Source organism: Sus scrofa, chromosome 6 (assembly GCF_054392235.1).
Source record: "Sus scrofa isolate SSC_HxYL_T2T_F1_AM1 chromosome 6, Sscrofa_HxYL_maternal_Yorkshire_Landrace_v2.0, whole genome shotgun sequence".
Classification (NCBI taxonomy): domain Eukaryota; kingdom Metazoa; phylum Chordata; class Mammalia; order Artiodactyla; family Suidae; genus Sus; species Sus scrofa.
In genome coordinates this window covers 56,294,756-56,308,915 of record NC_139388.1, presented here as the reverse complement: position 1 = coordinate 56,308,915, position 14,160 = coordinate 56,294,756, and the positions used below count along the sequence as shown (strand labels likewise).

The following is a 14,160-nucleotide window of genomic DNA, read 5'->3' as shown; positions in this document are numbered from 1 at the left end:
TTTTAATCCTCAAGTTCTTTTTTATTTTTTAATTTTTATTAAAGTATAATTGAGCCTAGCCTGGGAACCTCCATATGCCATGGGAGCAGCTCAAGAAATGGCAAAGTAATAATAATAATAATAATAAAGTATAATTAAGGAGTTCCCATCGTGGCACAGTGGAAACAAATCTGACTAGGAACCATGAGGTTTCAGGTTCGATCCCTAGCTTCACTTAGTGGGTTAAGGACCCAGCATTGCTCTGTGGCTGTGGTGTAGGCCAGCAGCTACAGCTCCCATTAGACCCCTAGCCTGGGAACTTCCATATGCCACGAGTGCAGCCCTAAAAAGCAAAAAAAAAAAAGTATAATTGCTTTACAATATTGTGCCAATTTGTACTGTACAGCAAAGCTACCCAGTCATACGTATATACACACCACAGCCACAGCAACGCAGGATCCAAACCGCCTCTGCGACCTACCACAGCCCATGGCAATGCCTTATCCTTAACCCACTGAGCAAGGCCAGAGCTCGAACCCGCATCCTCATGGATCCTAGTCGGGTTCGTTAACTCCTGAGCCATAACGGGAACTCCATCTCCTCATAATTCTGAGTGGGGACTAGAAGTCTCAGCTCCAGGTGTTGGCAGTGTTGGTTTCTTCCGAGGCCTCTCTCCTTGGCTTCTAGATGTCCATCTTTTTTTTTTTTTTTTTTTTTTTTTTTTGTCTTTTGTCTTTTTTGTTGTTGTTATTGTTGCTATTTCTTGGGCCGCTCCCGCGGCATATGGAGGTTCCCAGGCTAGGGGTCGAATCGGAGCTGTAGCCACCGGCCTATGCCAGAGCCACAGCAACGCGGGATCCGAGCCGCGTCTGCAACCTACACCACAGCTCACGGCAACGCCGGATCGTTAACCCACTGAGCAAGGGCAGGGACCGAACCCGCAACCTCATGGTTCCTAGTTGGATTCGTTAACCACTGCACCACGACGGGAACTCCTAGATGTCCATCTTAACCCTGTGTGCGTCCCTGTCCTAATCTCTTCTTACAAGTACAGCGACCCTATTGGATTAGGGCCCTGCCCTAATGACCTCGCTTAACCTTAAATGCCTCTTTAAAGACCCTATCTCCAAATGCAGTCATATTCTGAGGTCCTAGTTAGGACTTCAACACGTGAATTGAGATGAGAGGGAGGCAGCAGTTCAAGCCGGTAAGGGCAACAAAGGGGTTAAGTGAGGTGACATGTCATAGGGCAGGAAGCACAGTAGAGCAGGAATCCAGGAGGCTGGGTTGCAGTTCCTTTGTGATCTGGGTGACTTCTTAGGCCTCAGGTGGCTCATCTGTTACGTGAAACTAATGATGCCCTTTCTGGGTCTGGGAGTAGTTAATAATGCAGAGGCTCATGGGCACCAGTGCGAGCTTGACGCCGGGTCCCGGAAGGCCCCCACTGGGTCAGCCATCCCTGGAGCATGGGACAGGGTGGCCGAGAGGCCACTGGGGGGACTCGGAGTACTAGCTCCTATTTTAACCAACCAATCTGGAGGTCGTTCAGCGTTTCTAACCAGTAGGACCATAGTGGTGCATATCAAGGAGGCATGCTGGGCCTGATTTGGGCCGCTTGAGACCCAGGGCGGGGAATGGCTTGAGAGGCAAATCCTAGGCTCCTGTTGCTGTTCAGTCTCAGCTCACCCCCCTAAAGACCCTCCCTCTGGCTCCCCACACAGGCCAAACTAATCGTCCCCAACAGCACGGCGGGCCTGATCATCGGCAAGGGGGGCGCGACAGTGAAAGCCGTGATGGAACAGTCGGGTGCTTGGGTGCAGCTGTCCCAGAAGCCGGAGGGCATCAACCTGCAGGAGCGGGTGGTGACCGTCAGCGGCGAACCGGAGCAGGTGCACAAGGCCGTGAGCGCCATCGTGCAGAAGGTACAGGAGGATCCCCAGAGCAGCAGCTGCCTGAATATCAGCTACGCCAACGTGGCTGGCCCCGTGGCCAACTCCAACCCCACTGGCTCGCCGTACGCCAGCCCCGCCGATGTGCTGCCCGCTGCTGCCGCCGCCTCGGCCGCCGCCGCCTCCGGCCTGCTGGGCCCTGCGGGGCTGGCGGGCGTGGGAGCCTTTCCGGCCGCCCTGCCTGCCTTCTCAGGCACCGACCTGCTGGCCATCAGCACGGCGCTTAATACGCTGGCCAGTTACGGCTACAACACCAACTCCCTCGGCCTGGGGCTCAACTCGGCCGCAGCCTCCGGGGTCCTGGCCGCCGTGGCCGCCGGTGCCAACCCTGCCGCCGCCGCCGCCGCCAACCTCCTGGCATCCTACGCCGGTGAAGCGGGGGCCGGGCCCGCCGGCGGGGCTGCCCCACCTCCACCCCCGCCGCCCGGAGCCCTGGGGTCCTTCGCATTGGCCGCGGCCGCCAACGGCTACCTCGGGGCCGGGGCCGGCAGCGGGGCAGGCGGAGGGGGCGGCCCGCTGGTGGCCGCCGCCGCCGCAGCGGGGGCGGCGGGGGGCTTCCTGACGGCGGAGAAGTTGGCAGCTGAGAGTGCCAAGGAGCTGGTGGAGATCGCGGTGCCTGAGAACCTGGTGGGAGCCATCCTGGGCAAGGGGGGCAAGACGTTGGTGGAGTACCAGGAGCTGACGGGCGCCCGCATCCAGATCTCCAAGAAGGGGGAGTTCCTGCCAGGCACGCGGAACCGGCGGGTCACCATCACGGGCAGCCCCGCGGCCACGCAAGCCGCTCAATACCTCATCAGCCAGCGGGTCACCTACGAGCAGGGAGTGAGGGCCTCAAACCCCCAGAAAGTGGGATGAGGCCTGTGGTGTGCGCTCCTGCCCAGTCTCCCTGCCTTTCCTCCTCCTCCTCCTCCCCCCCCCCACCCCCAACTCCTGACCTCAGCTCGGTAGAGTCCTGCTTCTCTTGGGATGGGGCTGGGGTAGGCCTGACTGCACCCCCCCTTTTCTGGTAGTCATAGGCAGGATTGAGTGATGGCTGGGGATGGGGCCCAGAAGCTCCCTCTCCAGCCCTGAACTGACCCCTTCTTCCTTCCTCCTTCTGCTTGACTGGGCCTGACCCTCCTCTCCCAGGGCCCAGGTCTGTGTGATATCTGTATATATTGCATTTTGTTGATTTTAATAGAAAACAAAGCGTTATTTTCTCTTTCTTTCCCTCCTTTTTTCCCCCCCTTTGATAAGGAGTTTTCCCCCCTTTCTAAGTTTTTGTTTCCCTGTGGGAGGAGGGGAGGGAGCCTCTGGGTCACCTAGAACGAGGGGCTTCCCCGTAACCACACCCCACCTCTCCTGCTTCCAGCTCCAGATCTGAGGGCAATGATGGGAGTAGAGGTAGCAGCAGAGTCTGAGCTGAAATGGGGCATTTGGAGCAGGGACCCCAGAGGTCCCAGTTTTCTCAGCTACTCTGCCCCCACTGGAGTTGCCCCTCCTAGGTGGGGCTTTTCACTCTTCTGTTGTCAGGTTGTAATTGGGGAGGGGGCCGTGCTGCTGCTGCTGGGAATGAGGCCGGCTCGGGAACTGGGCTAGTCTGGTGGGCAAGACTCTTGTGAGAGGCCAGAACAAGTTCCTGTGGCATCTCCTATGGCTTTTCCTAGAGTAATGGGTATGAAGATCTCTGTTGTGATGGCCCCGAGTCAAGTACTTTCTGGGGGTGCCTCTGGTGCTCCCTGTGATGTAACAGGAAGTAGTTCCCCAGAGGTCGCTTCCTGTGATGATAGGAGAGACAGATACTTCCTATGATGTCTTCCTTGAAGGTTTACTTCCGTGATATCATAGGGGCATGTACTTCCTGTGCTGTCTCCAGGTTACTTCCTGTGCTGTCATCGGGGTGAAGCATGCGCTTCCTTTATCGGGCCATGGCCAGTCACTGGTCCTCCTTCTCTGCCCACACCCCTTCCTGGTGGGTCTTGGCCTGCGGGTCTTCCTAGGAGGGGAAGAAAGGGTGGGACTTGAATCTCATCTGGAGGACTCTAGGGAAGAAGACCCGCTGTGGTCAGAGTCCTCTCCATCTGAACACACCAAGTCTGAACTCACTTGGCAGGGAGGCGGAGAGATGGAGCTAGAGGAAACTGTTAAAGACCCCCATTCCCAACCCCCCGCCTTTTGTGTGCATGCTTGTGTCTGCGTGGCTTTGTTTCATTCAGTCTGGTGAGCCAAATGTATGGTGGCTCTGTCAGGCCACAGTGGCCCAGGAGAGTTCAGTGAGCCACAGTAGGGTCCCTTGAGCTGGAATGCTTCCTGTGGTCTGATGCATTAGGTTGACTTCGGGTTTCCAGCGAGCTGGAGTACTTTGGTGGCATCTGATGGATCAGAAGGCTTTGGTGCTCTCACCCTAGGCTCTGAGGAGCCAGAATGTTCTGATGGAGTCTGCCAAGCCAGGCAGCCTTGAGAGTGGCTCCCTGGCGCTATGGCTGTGGTCAGCTCTAAGGCCTTGTTGGCAGGCTGAGATTTCAGGGCCTGACAACCCTATGGACTTAGGATAGCTGAGACCCCACCTCTAGCCCTGTCCGTCTCCCCCTTCCCCGTGGAGACCACCTCCACTTCCTCCAACCCAAGGCAGGGCCCTAAGTGCCCTGGTTCCATCATCAGCATCTCTGGGGGAGGGGCACCCATGCCCATCCTCTCCCCCAATTGTCCCCCTCCTAGGTCTTCCAGACCCTTCTCTTCTCCACGGCTTTGGGGAAATCCGGCCTCCTCATCTCTCTCCCAAAAAAGAAGGGGAGAAAAGCCAGAGATAGTTACCACCCCTAAAGCCTGGGAGACCCCTGCCCCTCACTTGAGAGCCACCCCAAAATCAAAATGTGAAAATCCCTAGAAAGCAATAGCCTTCAAGGTACCTTGCACTGAATTTCCCACCCCAGCCCTTCCACCTGATGGGAGGCTGTAGCTTGGGCGCTAGGGTGACTTCTTCCATGCCCTCTTTCATCTCCAGGGTAGGGAGCATGCCCCAATTCCCCCATTCCTCCCCTCCCATCGCTGCTGCCCCCACCCCTAATCTCCAGACTGAACCCAGATGGAGATTTGAGTGCCAAAACAATTCTTGATGTAACTTTGTATATATTTTCCGCGGTTTGGGGGCTCCTGGGGTCGGAGGTAGGGGTGGCCCTATGGGCCATTGCTCCCCTCCACCTCTCAAAAGACTCTACAGTATTTCCCAGCATCTCCACCCACTTGTGGGTAAGGCAGTGTCTCGCTGGACCGCTGGACTATCCCCCCTACGACTCCCCAGGCCCCCAGAAGGAGAGGAAGGAGCCAGGGAGAGGTGAAGTAGTCTGGGAGTGGAGAGGTGGGATTTGAAAGCACTCATTTGCATATCATTTGCATCCTCAGCTGCCCTCTGGCTTGTCAGATGCTTTCTGTAGACCTACTTCTGGGTCCCAGTCAATGGGGGTCCAGGACTCCTCTCACACAAACACATCTCTGGAGGCTGGGCCTCCTGAAAAGTGTTCCCTTGGGGTATCTGTGTGACAACCCCATCCCTATTCACATTTTTGGGGACCCCCTACCCCGCCAGCCAGGGCTATCGGAAAGGTAGTTTGCCAGCTCAGTGAGCCAGTTCACTCGCTCTGTTGGTGAGTGGAAAGCCACACACCTTTCCCCATTTTACCCTAGGAAATTCACTTTTCCCCATCCCTTGAAAGTCCCTTCTGCAATCTGACCTCAATCTTTTGTGCTGCAGTTTGTCCAGAGGGGACGCAGATGTGGGGTCAGGGATGGGGATCATTGAAAAACTCATCACCTCTTTTTTTCCCCTTTTCCCTGTTAGCCGGTCAGATCTCAGAGACTCTGAGTGGCCTTCCTGTACCCTGCTTTTCAGCACCCAGTAGGTGCTTAATATGTGTTTGCTGCATTGAACTGTCTCCTTGCTCTTTCCCACTTGCCCTCCTGGCTCCCAATACCTCCCCCTGCCCTGCCCCCTCCCACGTTTTCTTCTCTCTCTGGTTCCCTAAGCCTTTCTACTTTCCCTCCCTTGTGGCTCCCACTGTTACCTGTACCATCTCTTATCTTTGTCTAGAGCTGTCTTTCCCTCTCCTCAACTCTCAACCCTCTCCCTTAGTCTCTTTCCCTATTAATTAAAAAAAAGTGCCAAACTTCCTTGGAACTGAGCCGATCTAGGGGGAGGGAACCTCAGATAGAGGGGAGGAGATGGGACTGTCTCTCTTTGAGGAGGCCCCTAAGAGGCACTGAAAAATCCGTGGACACTTAGCTCAATTGGGTCCCCCTTCCTGACCCCTCCCACCCCTGAGTTTTTCTTAGAATCTTTGTTAAGAAAAAAAAGAAAAAAGAGAGAAAAAAAACCTCCCTTTCAGCTAATCCTTAATCTTTTGGATCCCTCCCCCAATTTCCACCAGCCGGGGAGAACCCCACTTGCCTCCTTTGGGCAAATCTGTAGAAACTGAGGAAGGGGAGATAAGCTCACCCCCACCTCTGCTGGCCTGAGGGCCGGTGCCAGCTGGATACGAGAGAAGGACCTCAAAGCACTTATGAGAAGAAGGGGTTAAATGTGCCAAATTCACCTCCTTCATCCCCCGTCTCAGGGGGCTCTGAGCCAACCTGCCCCAGACACCTTCTTCTGCCCTGTCCCAGCCATCTCGTACATGGGCAAAGAGGCTTTACTGCAATAATTATTAAGGGATCAGAAGGCCAAGATCATTTCATCTTGATCTGCCCTAATGCCTGCCCTGGACTTGTAGGTGGGAATTCTGGGTATCCCAAATGGAGCTTGGTTAAGAGTCGACTTAATAGATGTTGTTGGGAACCTGTACTTGGAAGAATACGGTACCACTTTTCTCAGAGTGGTATTTCTTCTCCCTCTCTTAACCCCCAAATCACTCAACATCCCCTTGTTCTGTTTCTCCTGCTATTCCTCCATCCTCCACTCTATTTTATTTCGCTTCCGATTGGTGACCTACTGTTTGCAAGGTGAGAGGATTCCCCTGCATTCCTTACTGCTCTTTCAAGACCAGGATTAGACGTTGTCATAGACGGAGTGGTGGAAAAAGTATTAACTAAGTGTCGATGAGGATGGCCTTGGCGTCCAGGCTGCTGATTGGGTACATCCCTGTCACCGCATCCAGGCAGGCCTCCGCTGTTGGCCCTGCACCTGCCCCAACCCACCCCACCCCCAGCCCCCGCGCCCCGAGGGCCGACTGTCGTGAAAGCCTGAACTGGATGTCACGATGGGGAGAACGGGATCGCGATGCCCAAGCTAGGGGCGCGGCTGGTTGGGAACGCTGGTTTTACGGCTGTCGTGGAGTTGCGACACTCAGCCCTGCTATCGCGATCCCTCTCCCCCGCAGTCAGCCGCCCGGACGCCCTAGGTGGGGGGTGAGGCTTCTCTCCGGGGCGCTGCTGCAGGTGTGTGTATGGTCGGTCTCGCCGCCCGCCGCCCGTGGCGTGGGGGATTGCTGGGTGGCAGGGAGGGCGATGGGGGACAAGTCTCTGTGGGGGTGGGGGTGGTGACGGCTGCTAGTTTTCAACCCCTTCTCAGCCAGTCCAGGACATTCTTGTCTCCCAGCGATAACTGGGGGGACCGCCTAATCCCCCTCTCCCACCCCCTCTCCCCCCCTCCCCCACCCCCGAAACCACCAACCTCTCATCTTCTAAGTGACTCCATCACCACCGGCCACCGGGACCTGCGGCTTCATTGCTCCAGCCCGCCCCACTCGACCGTCAGACTCGCTCATCGAACTTTTTGATTAACCCTTTCTGTGTTCATCCCACGGAAAACTGTGTGTCCGGCGGGGGGGGGAAGGGGGAGGCGAGGGGCAATAGCTACCTTTCCTCCATCTCCTCCCACCGCCCATGCCTCCCCACCTGCCCCCATCCCATGCCCCACCCCTTCCTCACCCCTAGGGTCCTCCCCGGCCTGGGGATAGAGACCGTTTATAAATACCTGTGCTGTTTGGCTTTGTCCCTTTCAAAGGCAGGGCCGGGGCATGGCCTCCTCCAAGCGGAGCGCTCCCTCTGGCCCCTTTCCTTTCCGTGCCCCCCCTCACTCCCCACCCCTTCATTGTAAATAGTCACTTTTGTACTGGGTTTGAGCCAGGGGACGTGGGGAGTCATTTTTTTCTTTTTTTCTTTTTTCTTTGTGTTGGCATCTCAGGCCACTGGAGGCATGGCCCACATCCTGGTTTGATTTGGGAGAATCCCAAGATGTGTCCCCTCACCTACCCCCATGCTAAGAGTTGCAAGACATCAGTATTATTCCTCAAGGGATAGGGTGCATAGCTCCCCCTGCAGGGAGATGGGGGAGGGGTGGAAAGGGGTGGCCTGAAAGGATGGCTCAGTTTTCCCCATCTGCGAAGTGGGTTCATCCTCCAAGTTCCCTCAGGCGCTTCTGTCAGCTAAACAGTGGGGTCAGAGGAGTGAGAAACTCTCCCTCTTTCTCTGTCTGGGACAGACAGGGTAGGAGAAGGGGGTTGGGTTGGGCCGTCTTTGCAGACCTGATTGCTAAGTCCTTGTTAGGACCTTAAGCTAGCCTCTCCCAGGCTTGTTCTCTCTCAGAAAATGGGGGGAATTGGAAGACCTCTAAGGCCCCGTGGGTACCCTGGGTCCTTAGATACAATGGCTCACTCCCGCATTCCACCTCTTGGGCCCAGACCTTCTGCCACGTGGCCATGCCTCCAGTGCCTCCATTCAACCCCCTCTAACTGATTCCTTCCATCCTCTGCGACCAGAGACGCCGCCCACCTCCTCCCCGCCACCCGCAGAAGCTCCTGGCTGGGGCCCACTGCCCTCTCCTCTCCCCTTCCCCCCATTGCCATGCCTGGGCCACGCCCACCCCCTACCCACCCACCCCCCAGTGTCCGTCGTGTGACTAGTGCACCATGTATTAGCTTCCATGGCCCCCACCCCGGCCCCCACCACACCCCCTCCCCCCACCCCTTCTCCCTCGGCGACTTCACCTTTTTTTGCCGCGATAAACGCCATCTCAGCATCTGTGTCTAATGTTGTCTTTTTTGCTTGACATCACACACTCCTTCTTAACCCATCCCCTGCCCTCTCCCTCCTCCCCACACCTCCACCCTCATCCTGAATTCTTTCCCCCTTTCCCCCAGGGCTCTGGGCATCTAGGGGAGGAGGGTGGGGAGACCCCTGAGGAGCCCCCCCCCCCAGGGGGAAGAGGGGTGGGACCAGTTGTTCTCTCTGGACTAGGTGAGCACCCAGAGCAAGTTTGTCTGAGGGGAGCAAGCAATCCAGGTTTAGCCTCCGGGCCTCAGTGTCGAATCAAGAAGGCTGACACCACCACACACTTGGCACCATGACCCCACAAACACACTGCTGGACGCACCTCCCCACATAGCACTGCACATGCACAACCCCAAGTCAAGTCAGAAGAGCCCAGGTTAAGGTTTTGGAGTCAGGTGAGTTGAGATCCTCGTGCTGCTATGTAACCCTGGGACTTTGAGCCTCTGAGCCTCCATCTCCCCATCTGTAAAATGGAGATTTTTTAAAAATGTTACCTCTGTAATTTATGCTAGGATTCAGTATATGATTCACTTAAGAAAAAATTACCGAGCACCTACAGAGTTCCCTTGTGGTGCAGTGGGTTAAGGATCCGGATCCAGCGTTGCCACTGAAGGGGCTCTGGTCACTGCAGTGGCACGGAATCGATCCCTGGCCTGGGAACTTCCACATGCCATGGACGAGGCCATCCCCCCCAAAAAAATTACTGAGTACTCACTATGGATAAGGCACTATTCTAGGTGCTGGAGATAAAACAGCCAACAGAACAGACTCAAACGTCTCTGCCTTGATGGAGCAGACATTCTACTGGAATCTGGAAACTTATCCTTAGCACAGAACCTGGCACATGGGACTAAAAACCATTCAAAGTTTGCAGCCAGCCATCGGCCAGCAGGCAGGTCTGGTGCATACATCACCTTGTTTGGCCTGGCAAGTGTTTTCATGTGGATTTGGTGCCAGCATTTAAATTTAAACTCAGGAGTCTTTCTCCTCTTGAGAAACCAGATGTGGCATCTCTGAGTGGTGACTGTCACCTGGCCATAATGGGCTGGAGGGGGACAGCCACGCACTGCCCACCATCCAGGCCAGGCAGCCTCAGCCCCTCGCGGACCTGCACTGCTCATTTGTGTCACGTGCTTGTCCCCAGACACATTTGCACTTGCACTTCCTGTGGTTAATATTGAGCACAAACATATTCCATTTTGGTGGTGTCACCGATGCTGCTGGGCAGGTGACGATGTGCCAGGGGGGAGAAAGGATGAAATTTGAGATAGAGAGACAAAAGAGATGGCTTGAGGCTGTGGTTTTGGTGTGACCAGGGCACCTCACCTCCTCTCTCTGGGTCTCAGTCTCCACATCTGAAGACCAAGCTGTTCTTACCTTCCGGAATATTCCAGGAAGGATTCCATGAGACAATCACCCCTTCACTACCTGACTCAGGGGAGACACTCAGCTATGATGGTCAGTGGAGCAACCCACCCAACTGGAAAATTACAGTAACATGATTCCAGAGGACAGACACCAAGAGAGGGGAGGAGCTGAAAAGAGGAGACAGCGGCTAGGACAAAGTCAGAAACAGATGGCGATGCGGACGAGGAGGGCAGACATGGAGAGGAATCCTCAACTGCTTGGGGTGTGTTTTCTCATTCGTTCACTCATTCATTCATTCACCAGACATTCGTTGAGCACCTACCATGTTCTCAGGCCTGGGGACATGGCGACGATGGTGACAAGTCTTAGCTCTCCTTTGTACAGCCAGATCACTGTATCCCCAACGCTTAGCACATAGTAGATGCTCAAATGTCTCCCATCCCGCGTCCACAGGCACCTCTGGTCCTGGCCTGTGACCCTCCAGTATTACTTGATATTCAGAATTACCACCCAGCCAAGCCCATTTTCAGGAAAAGTAAAGGAATTGTCCACCAGGAACCTGGAAACTTGGAAGAGTTGAGGGGAGGCCAGGGAGATGGTTTGGTCTCAGTGATGCTGTGTGATGTGGGGAAACTCATGACCTCTCTGGTTCAGGAGATGGAATGGAAAGAAGATGAGGCTGGGATGCAGGTGAGTAATGGGGCATTCCTAACCCCCTCAGAGGTTCCAGATTTTCTCCTTTGGTAGGGGAGGGGGAGAATTGCAGGAGTGGAGGGCTTTGATGAGAGGAGAGATGAAGAAAGAAGACGGGGGAGTTTCCTGGAGGAGAGAGATGGCCCTGGAGACAGGGCTGGGGTGGGAGGACAGAGGCAGGAGGAGGCCTGGGGGTCTCAGAGGTGGCTCTGAGAGGCCACTGCACCTTAGAGCAAGGTCATTAAGAGTGAACCACGAAGGCAGAGGTGGACTGGAAGAGGCACAAACAGGAAACGGAAACAGAGCAGAAACAGAACAGAGGGAGATACGGTGGCTGGATTTAGCACAGAGAAGTACAGTATGTCCAGTGAAATTTAAATTTCAAACTAGGAGTTCCCTGGTGGCCTAGGAGCTTAAGGATCCACCATTGTCACTGTTGTGATAGTGTTCCATCCCTGACTGGGGAACTCCTACGTGCTGAGGGTGTGGCCAATAAATAAATACATAAATCTCCAATATTAAAAAAGATTAACTTGGAGTTCTTGCTGTGGTGCAGCAGGTTAAGGATCTGGCATTGTCACAGTTGTGGCATAGGTCACAGCTGCAGCTTGGATTTGATCCCTGGCTTGGGAACTTCCATATGGCATGGGTGCAGCCAAAAAAAATTTTTTTTTACTTTTAAAAAAAAGTAAAAAAAAAATTAATTTTCTTAAGTATAAATATGTCCCAAGCCACATTGGGAACATCCTTAAACTAAAATATTAGTTATTCTTCAACTGTAATAAAAAATTAAAAAAAAAACCTTCACTTTAATAAAAAAAATTTAAAACAACTATAATAATTTTTTTTGTCTTTTTAGGTCCGCACCCACGGCATATGAAAGTTCCCAGGCTAGAGGTCGAATCAGATCTGCAGCTGCCAGCCTACACCACAGCCACAGCAACTCAGGATCCGAACTGCATCTGTGGCCTACGCCACAGCTCACAGCAAAACGCCAGATCTTTAACCCACTGGAGCAAGGCCAGGGATGGAACCTGCATCCTCATGGATACCAGTCAGATTCATTTCCGCTAAGCCACGACGGGAACTCCCATAAAAAATATATATTTTTAAAAAATAAAAAATAAAATATTAGTTGTTGCTTACCTAAAGTTCAAGTGTCGGTGAGCATCCTGTATTTTATCTGGCCACCCTAGGGGAAGGAGAACAAAGATCTGAGGGTTTACAGTGAAGCCAGAGCTAGTCAGTGGAGCCAGGTCCTCCAAGTCCACTTTCTGGAATCCTAAATCTGGTGGGCCCAGCTCACTGCCTCTCTCTCGGCCTCACTCTTCCAGCTCTCTGTCTCTAAGACCCCCTCTCTTGTTCCCTCAGCCTCCCTCTCTTCCAATTCAAACCCTCTCTCTGATTCTGATCCCTCCCCTGCTTTAGTTCCTCCGTCTCTCTGTATACCATCCCCCCCAACACACACACACACACACACACACACACACACACACACACACACACACAGAGCAAATCCACCTCAGACATCAAAAGGGGTTGAGTTCCCAAATCATCAAGGGGGCTGGTCTTCGGGAGTAAAAGCCTGAGGGACAGAGAGGTGGGGACTGCACCCAGGGACATTCCCTGGTTCTCAGGACCGTTGAAGCTGGGACGTTGGGAAAAAGAGACATTCTGCCAGAAGAATGCTCCTTGGAGATTCTGGCAAGGCAGGGACTTCTCCAGCATCCCCTCCCTCCTCCTGCCTCCAACTGCCACACCTTCTGGAGAAGTTTAGTCCCTAAAGGGTCCTCTCTGCTAACACTCCCACTTCAGCTTTCTGGGGAGGTCTCTATGACTTCCCAGACCCTCGCCCTGACTTTTGCTGCCGCTCCTATCTGTTTACATTCAGGATTTCTCTGGGAGTCTGTCTCTCAGCACACCTTCCTCCTGTCCATTGAGCTCTCTCGGTCTCTCTCTATTCCCCCCCCGCCCCATCCCCTCTTTTTGTAAATTTCATCCCATTGTATTTCTACTGGGCTCTGTCTCTCTTCTAGTCTCTGCTGGGGGTGGGGGGGGAAGTGTCTCTGTGTACCTCTGAATCACTTCCCCTGTTTATGCCTGTCTGGATCCCTTTCCCCCTGTATGTGTACCGATTATTAATTGCTCAGCGGCAGCCACAGAATCCACCCCGGCCAGTGTAGCAGAAAGGGACTTATTAAGGGGCCCAAAACCTGGCAGAAGAAGCAGCCTCCAGGGCGCACCCAAATCCACCGCCCAGAAAGGGCCGTCGGGAACTGCTGCTCCCCTCCGCAATCAGGAAGCCTGCCACTGGCCCCACAACCACATCAGATCGCTCACATCTACACTGGCAGCGCCTCGGCTTCTCGGCCGCCGCTTTTCCCACTTACCTTGGTTGGAAAGTCAAGCTTCCCACAAAGGCATCTGATTGGTGGGACCTAAACCTCCGCGGGGCGCTCCCAACCACAAGGCACTCTGGGAAATGTAGTTTTTAGGTTGCCAGCACTTTCAGTCCCAGGAAAGGGCAGGAGGAGAGTAGAAGAATACACAGTAAATGGAAAAGATGTTGAGGGGCCCATTGACTTCCTATCATTGCGCACACTCTCTGTCCGCCCAACTCTGTTTTTATATGTATGTGTTTCTCACATTCAGTCTTTCTGTTTGTCTCTGGGTTTTTGCCTCTTTTTCACTGTTTTGTTTTATTTCATCAGTGGCTGCATAACCAGTGCCAAGCCCCATGGTTTCCCTGCCTCACCCTCACCTTTTTCCCCAATTCCAGCTTTAGTATGTAGGGGAGTCTCCCTCTTGACCCACCCCCGATTCTAAGCCGCAGTGGAGGCTGAGCACTGTAGAGAAGGAAGATACCGGTGCTTCCTGAGTCAGTGGACAAGCCAGGGAGGGGACCCAAGCTATAGCATGTCTCAGTTGCTCTCCCCGTAGGTGGGAAAATCCAGCCCCCACAGGTGGGCAATGTGAAATGAAAGAGTTTGGTAAGTTCCTGGCCGGAGCTGGGGTGGCCACAGGGGTTTGGGGACAGAGCCCAGCCCTCAGTTGGCCAGATGTGGTAACTCAACCTGCTCTCCTGGAAGCTATGGCAACCTCGACTCTCTCCCCCTCCTCACTGTTCTTCCTCTTACCCAGTGATCTT

General features: G+C 54.2%; 1 protein-coding gene and 1 long non-coding RNA gene across 2 annotated transcripts in view; one reads left to right on the top strand and one right to left on the bottom strand.

Moving 5' to 3' along the window:
* NOVA2 (NOVA alternative splicing regulator 2) overlaps positions 1–5,321 on the top strand; it is a 32,340-nt gene extending 27,019 nt beyond the window's left edge. The window contains exon 4 of the mRNA XM_003127231.6: positions 1,701–5,321. Within this exon, the coding sequence (XP_003127279.5) occupies positions 1,701–2,783 (1,083 nt within the window). The 3' untranslated portion in view covers positions 2,784–5,321. The remainder of the gene's footprint in view (positions 1–1,700) is intronic.
* A 3,971-nt stretch (positions 5,322–9,292) lies between these two features.
* LOC102166134 (uncharacterized) lies at positions 9,293–13,428 on the bottom strand. Its single transcript, XR_002344703.2, has 3 exons — positions 13,226–13,428; positions 12,159–12,204; positions 9,293–9,414 (listed from the first exon to the last, which is right to left on the bottom strand). It is a non-coding gene; the product is annotated as an uncharacterized LOC102166134 (long non-coding RNA).
* Between the last annotated feature and the right edge of the window lie 732 nt (positions 13,429–14,160).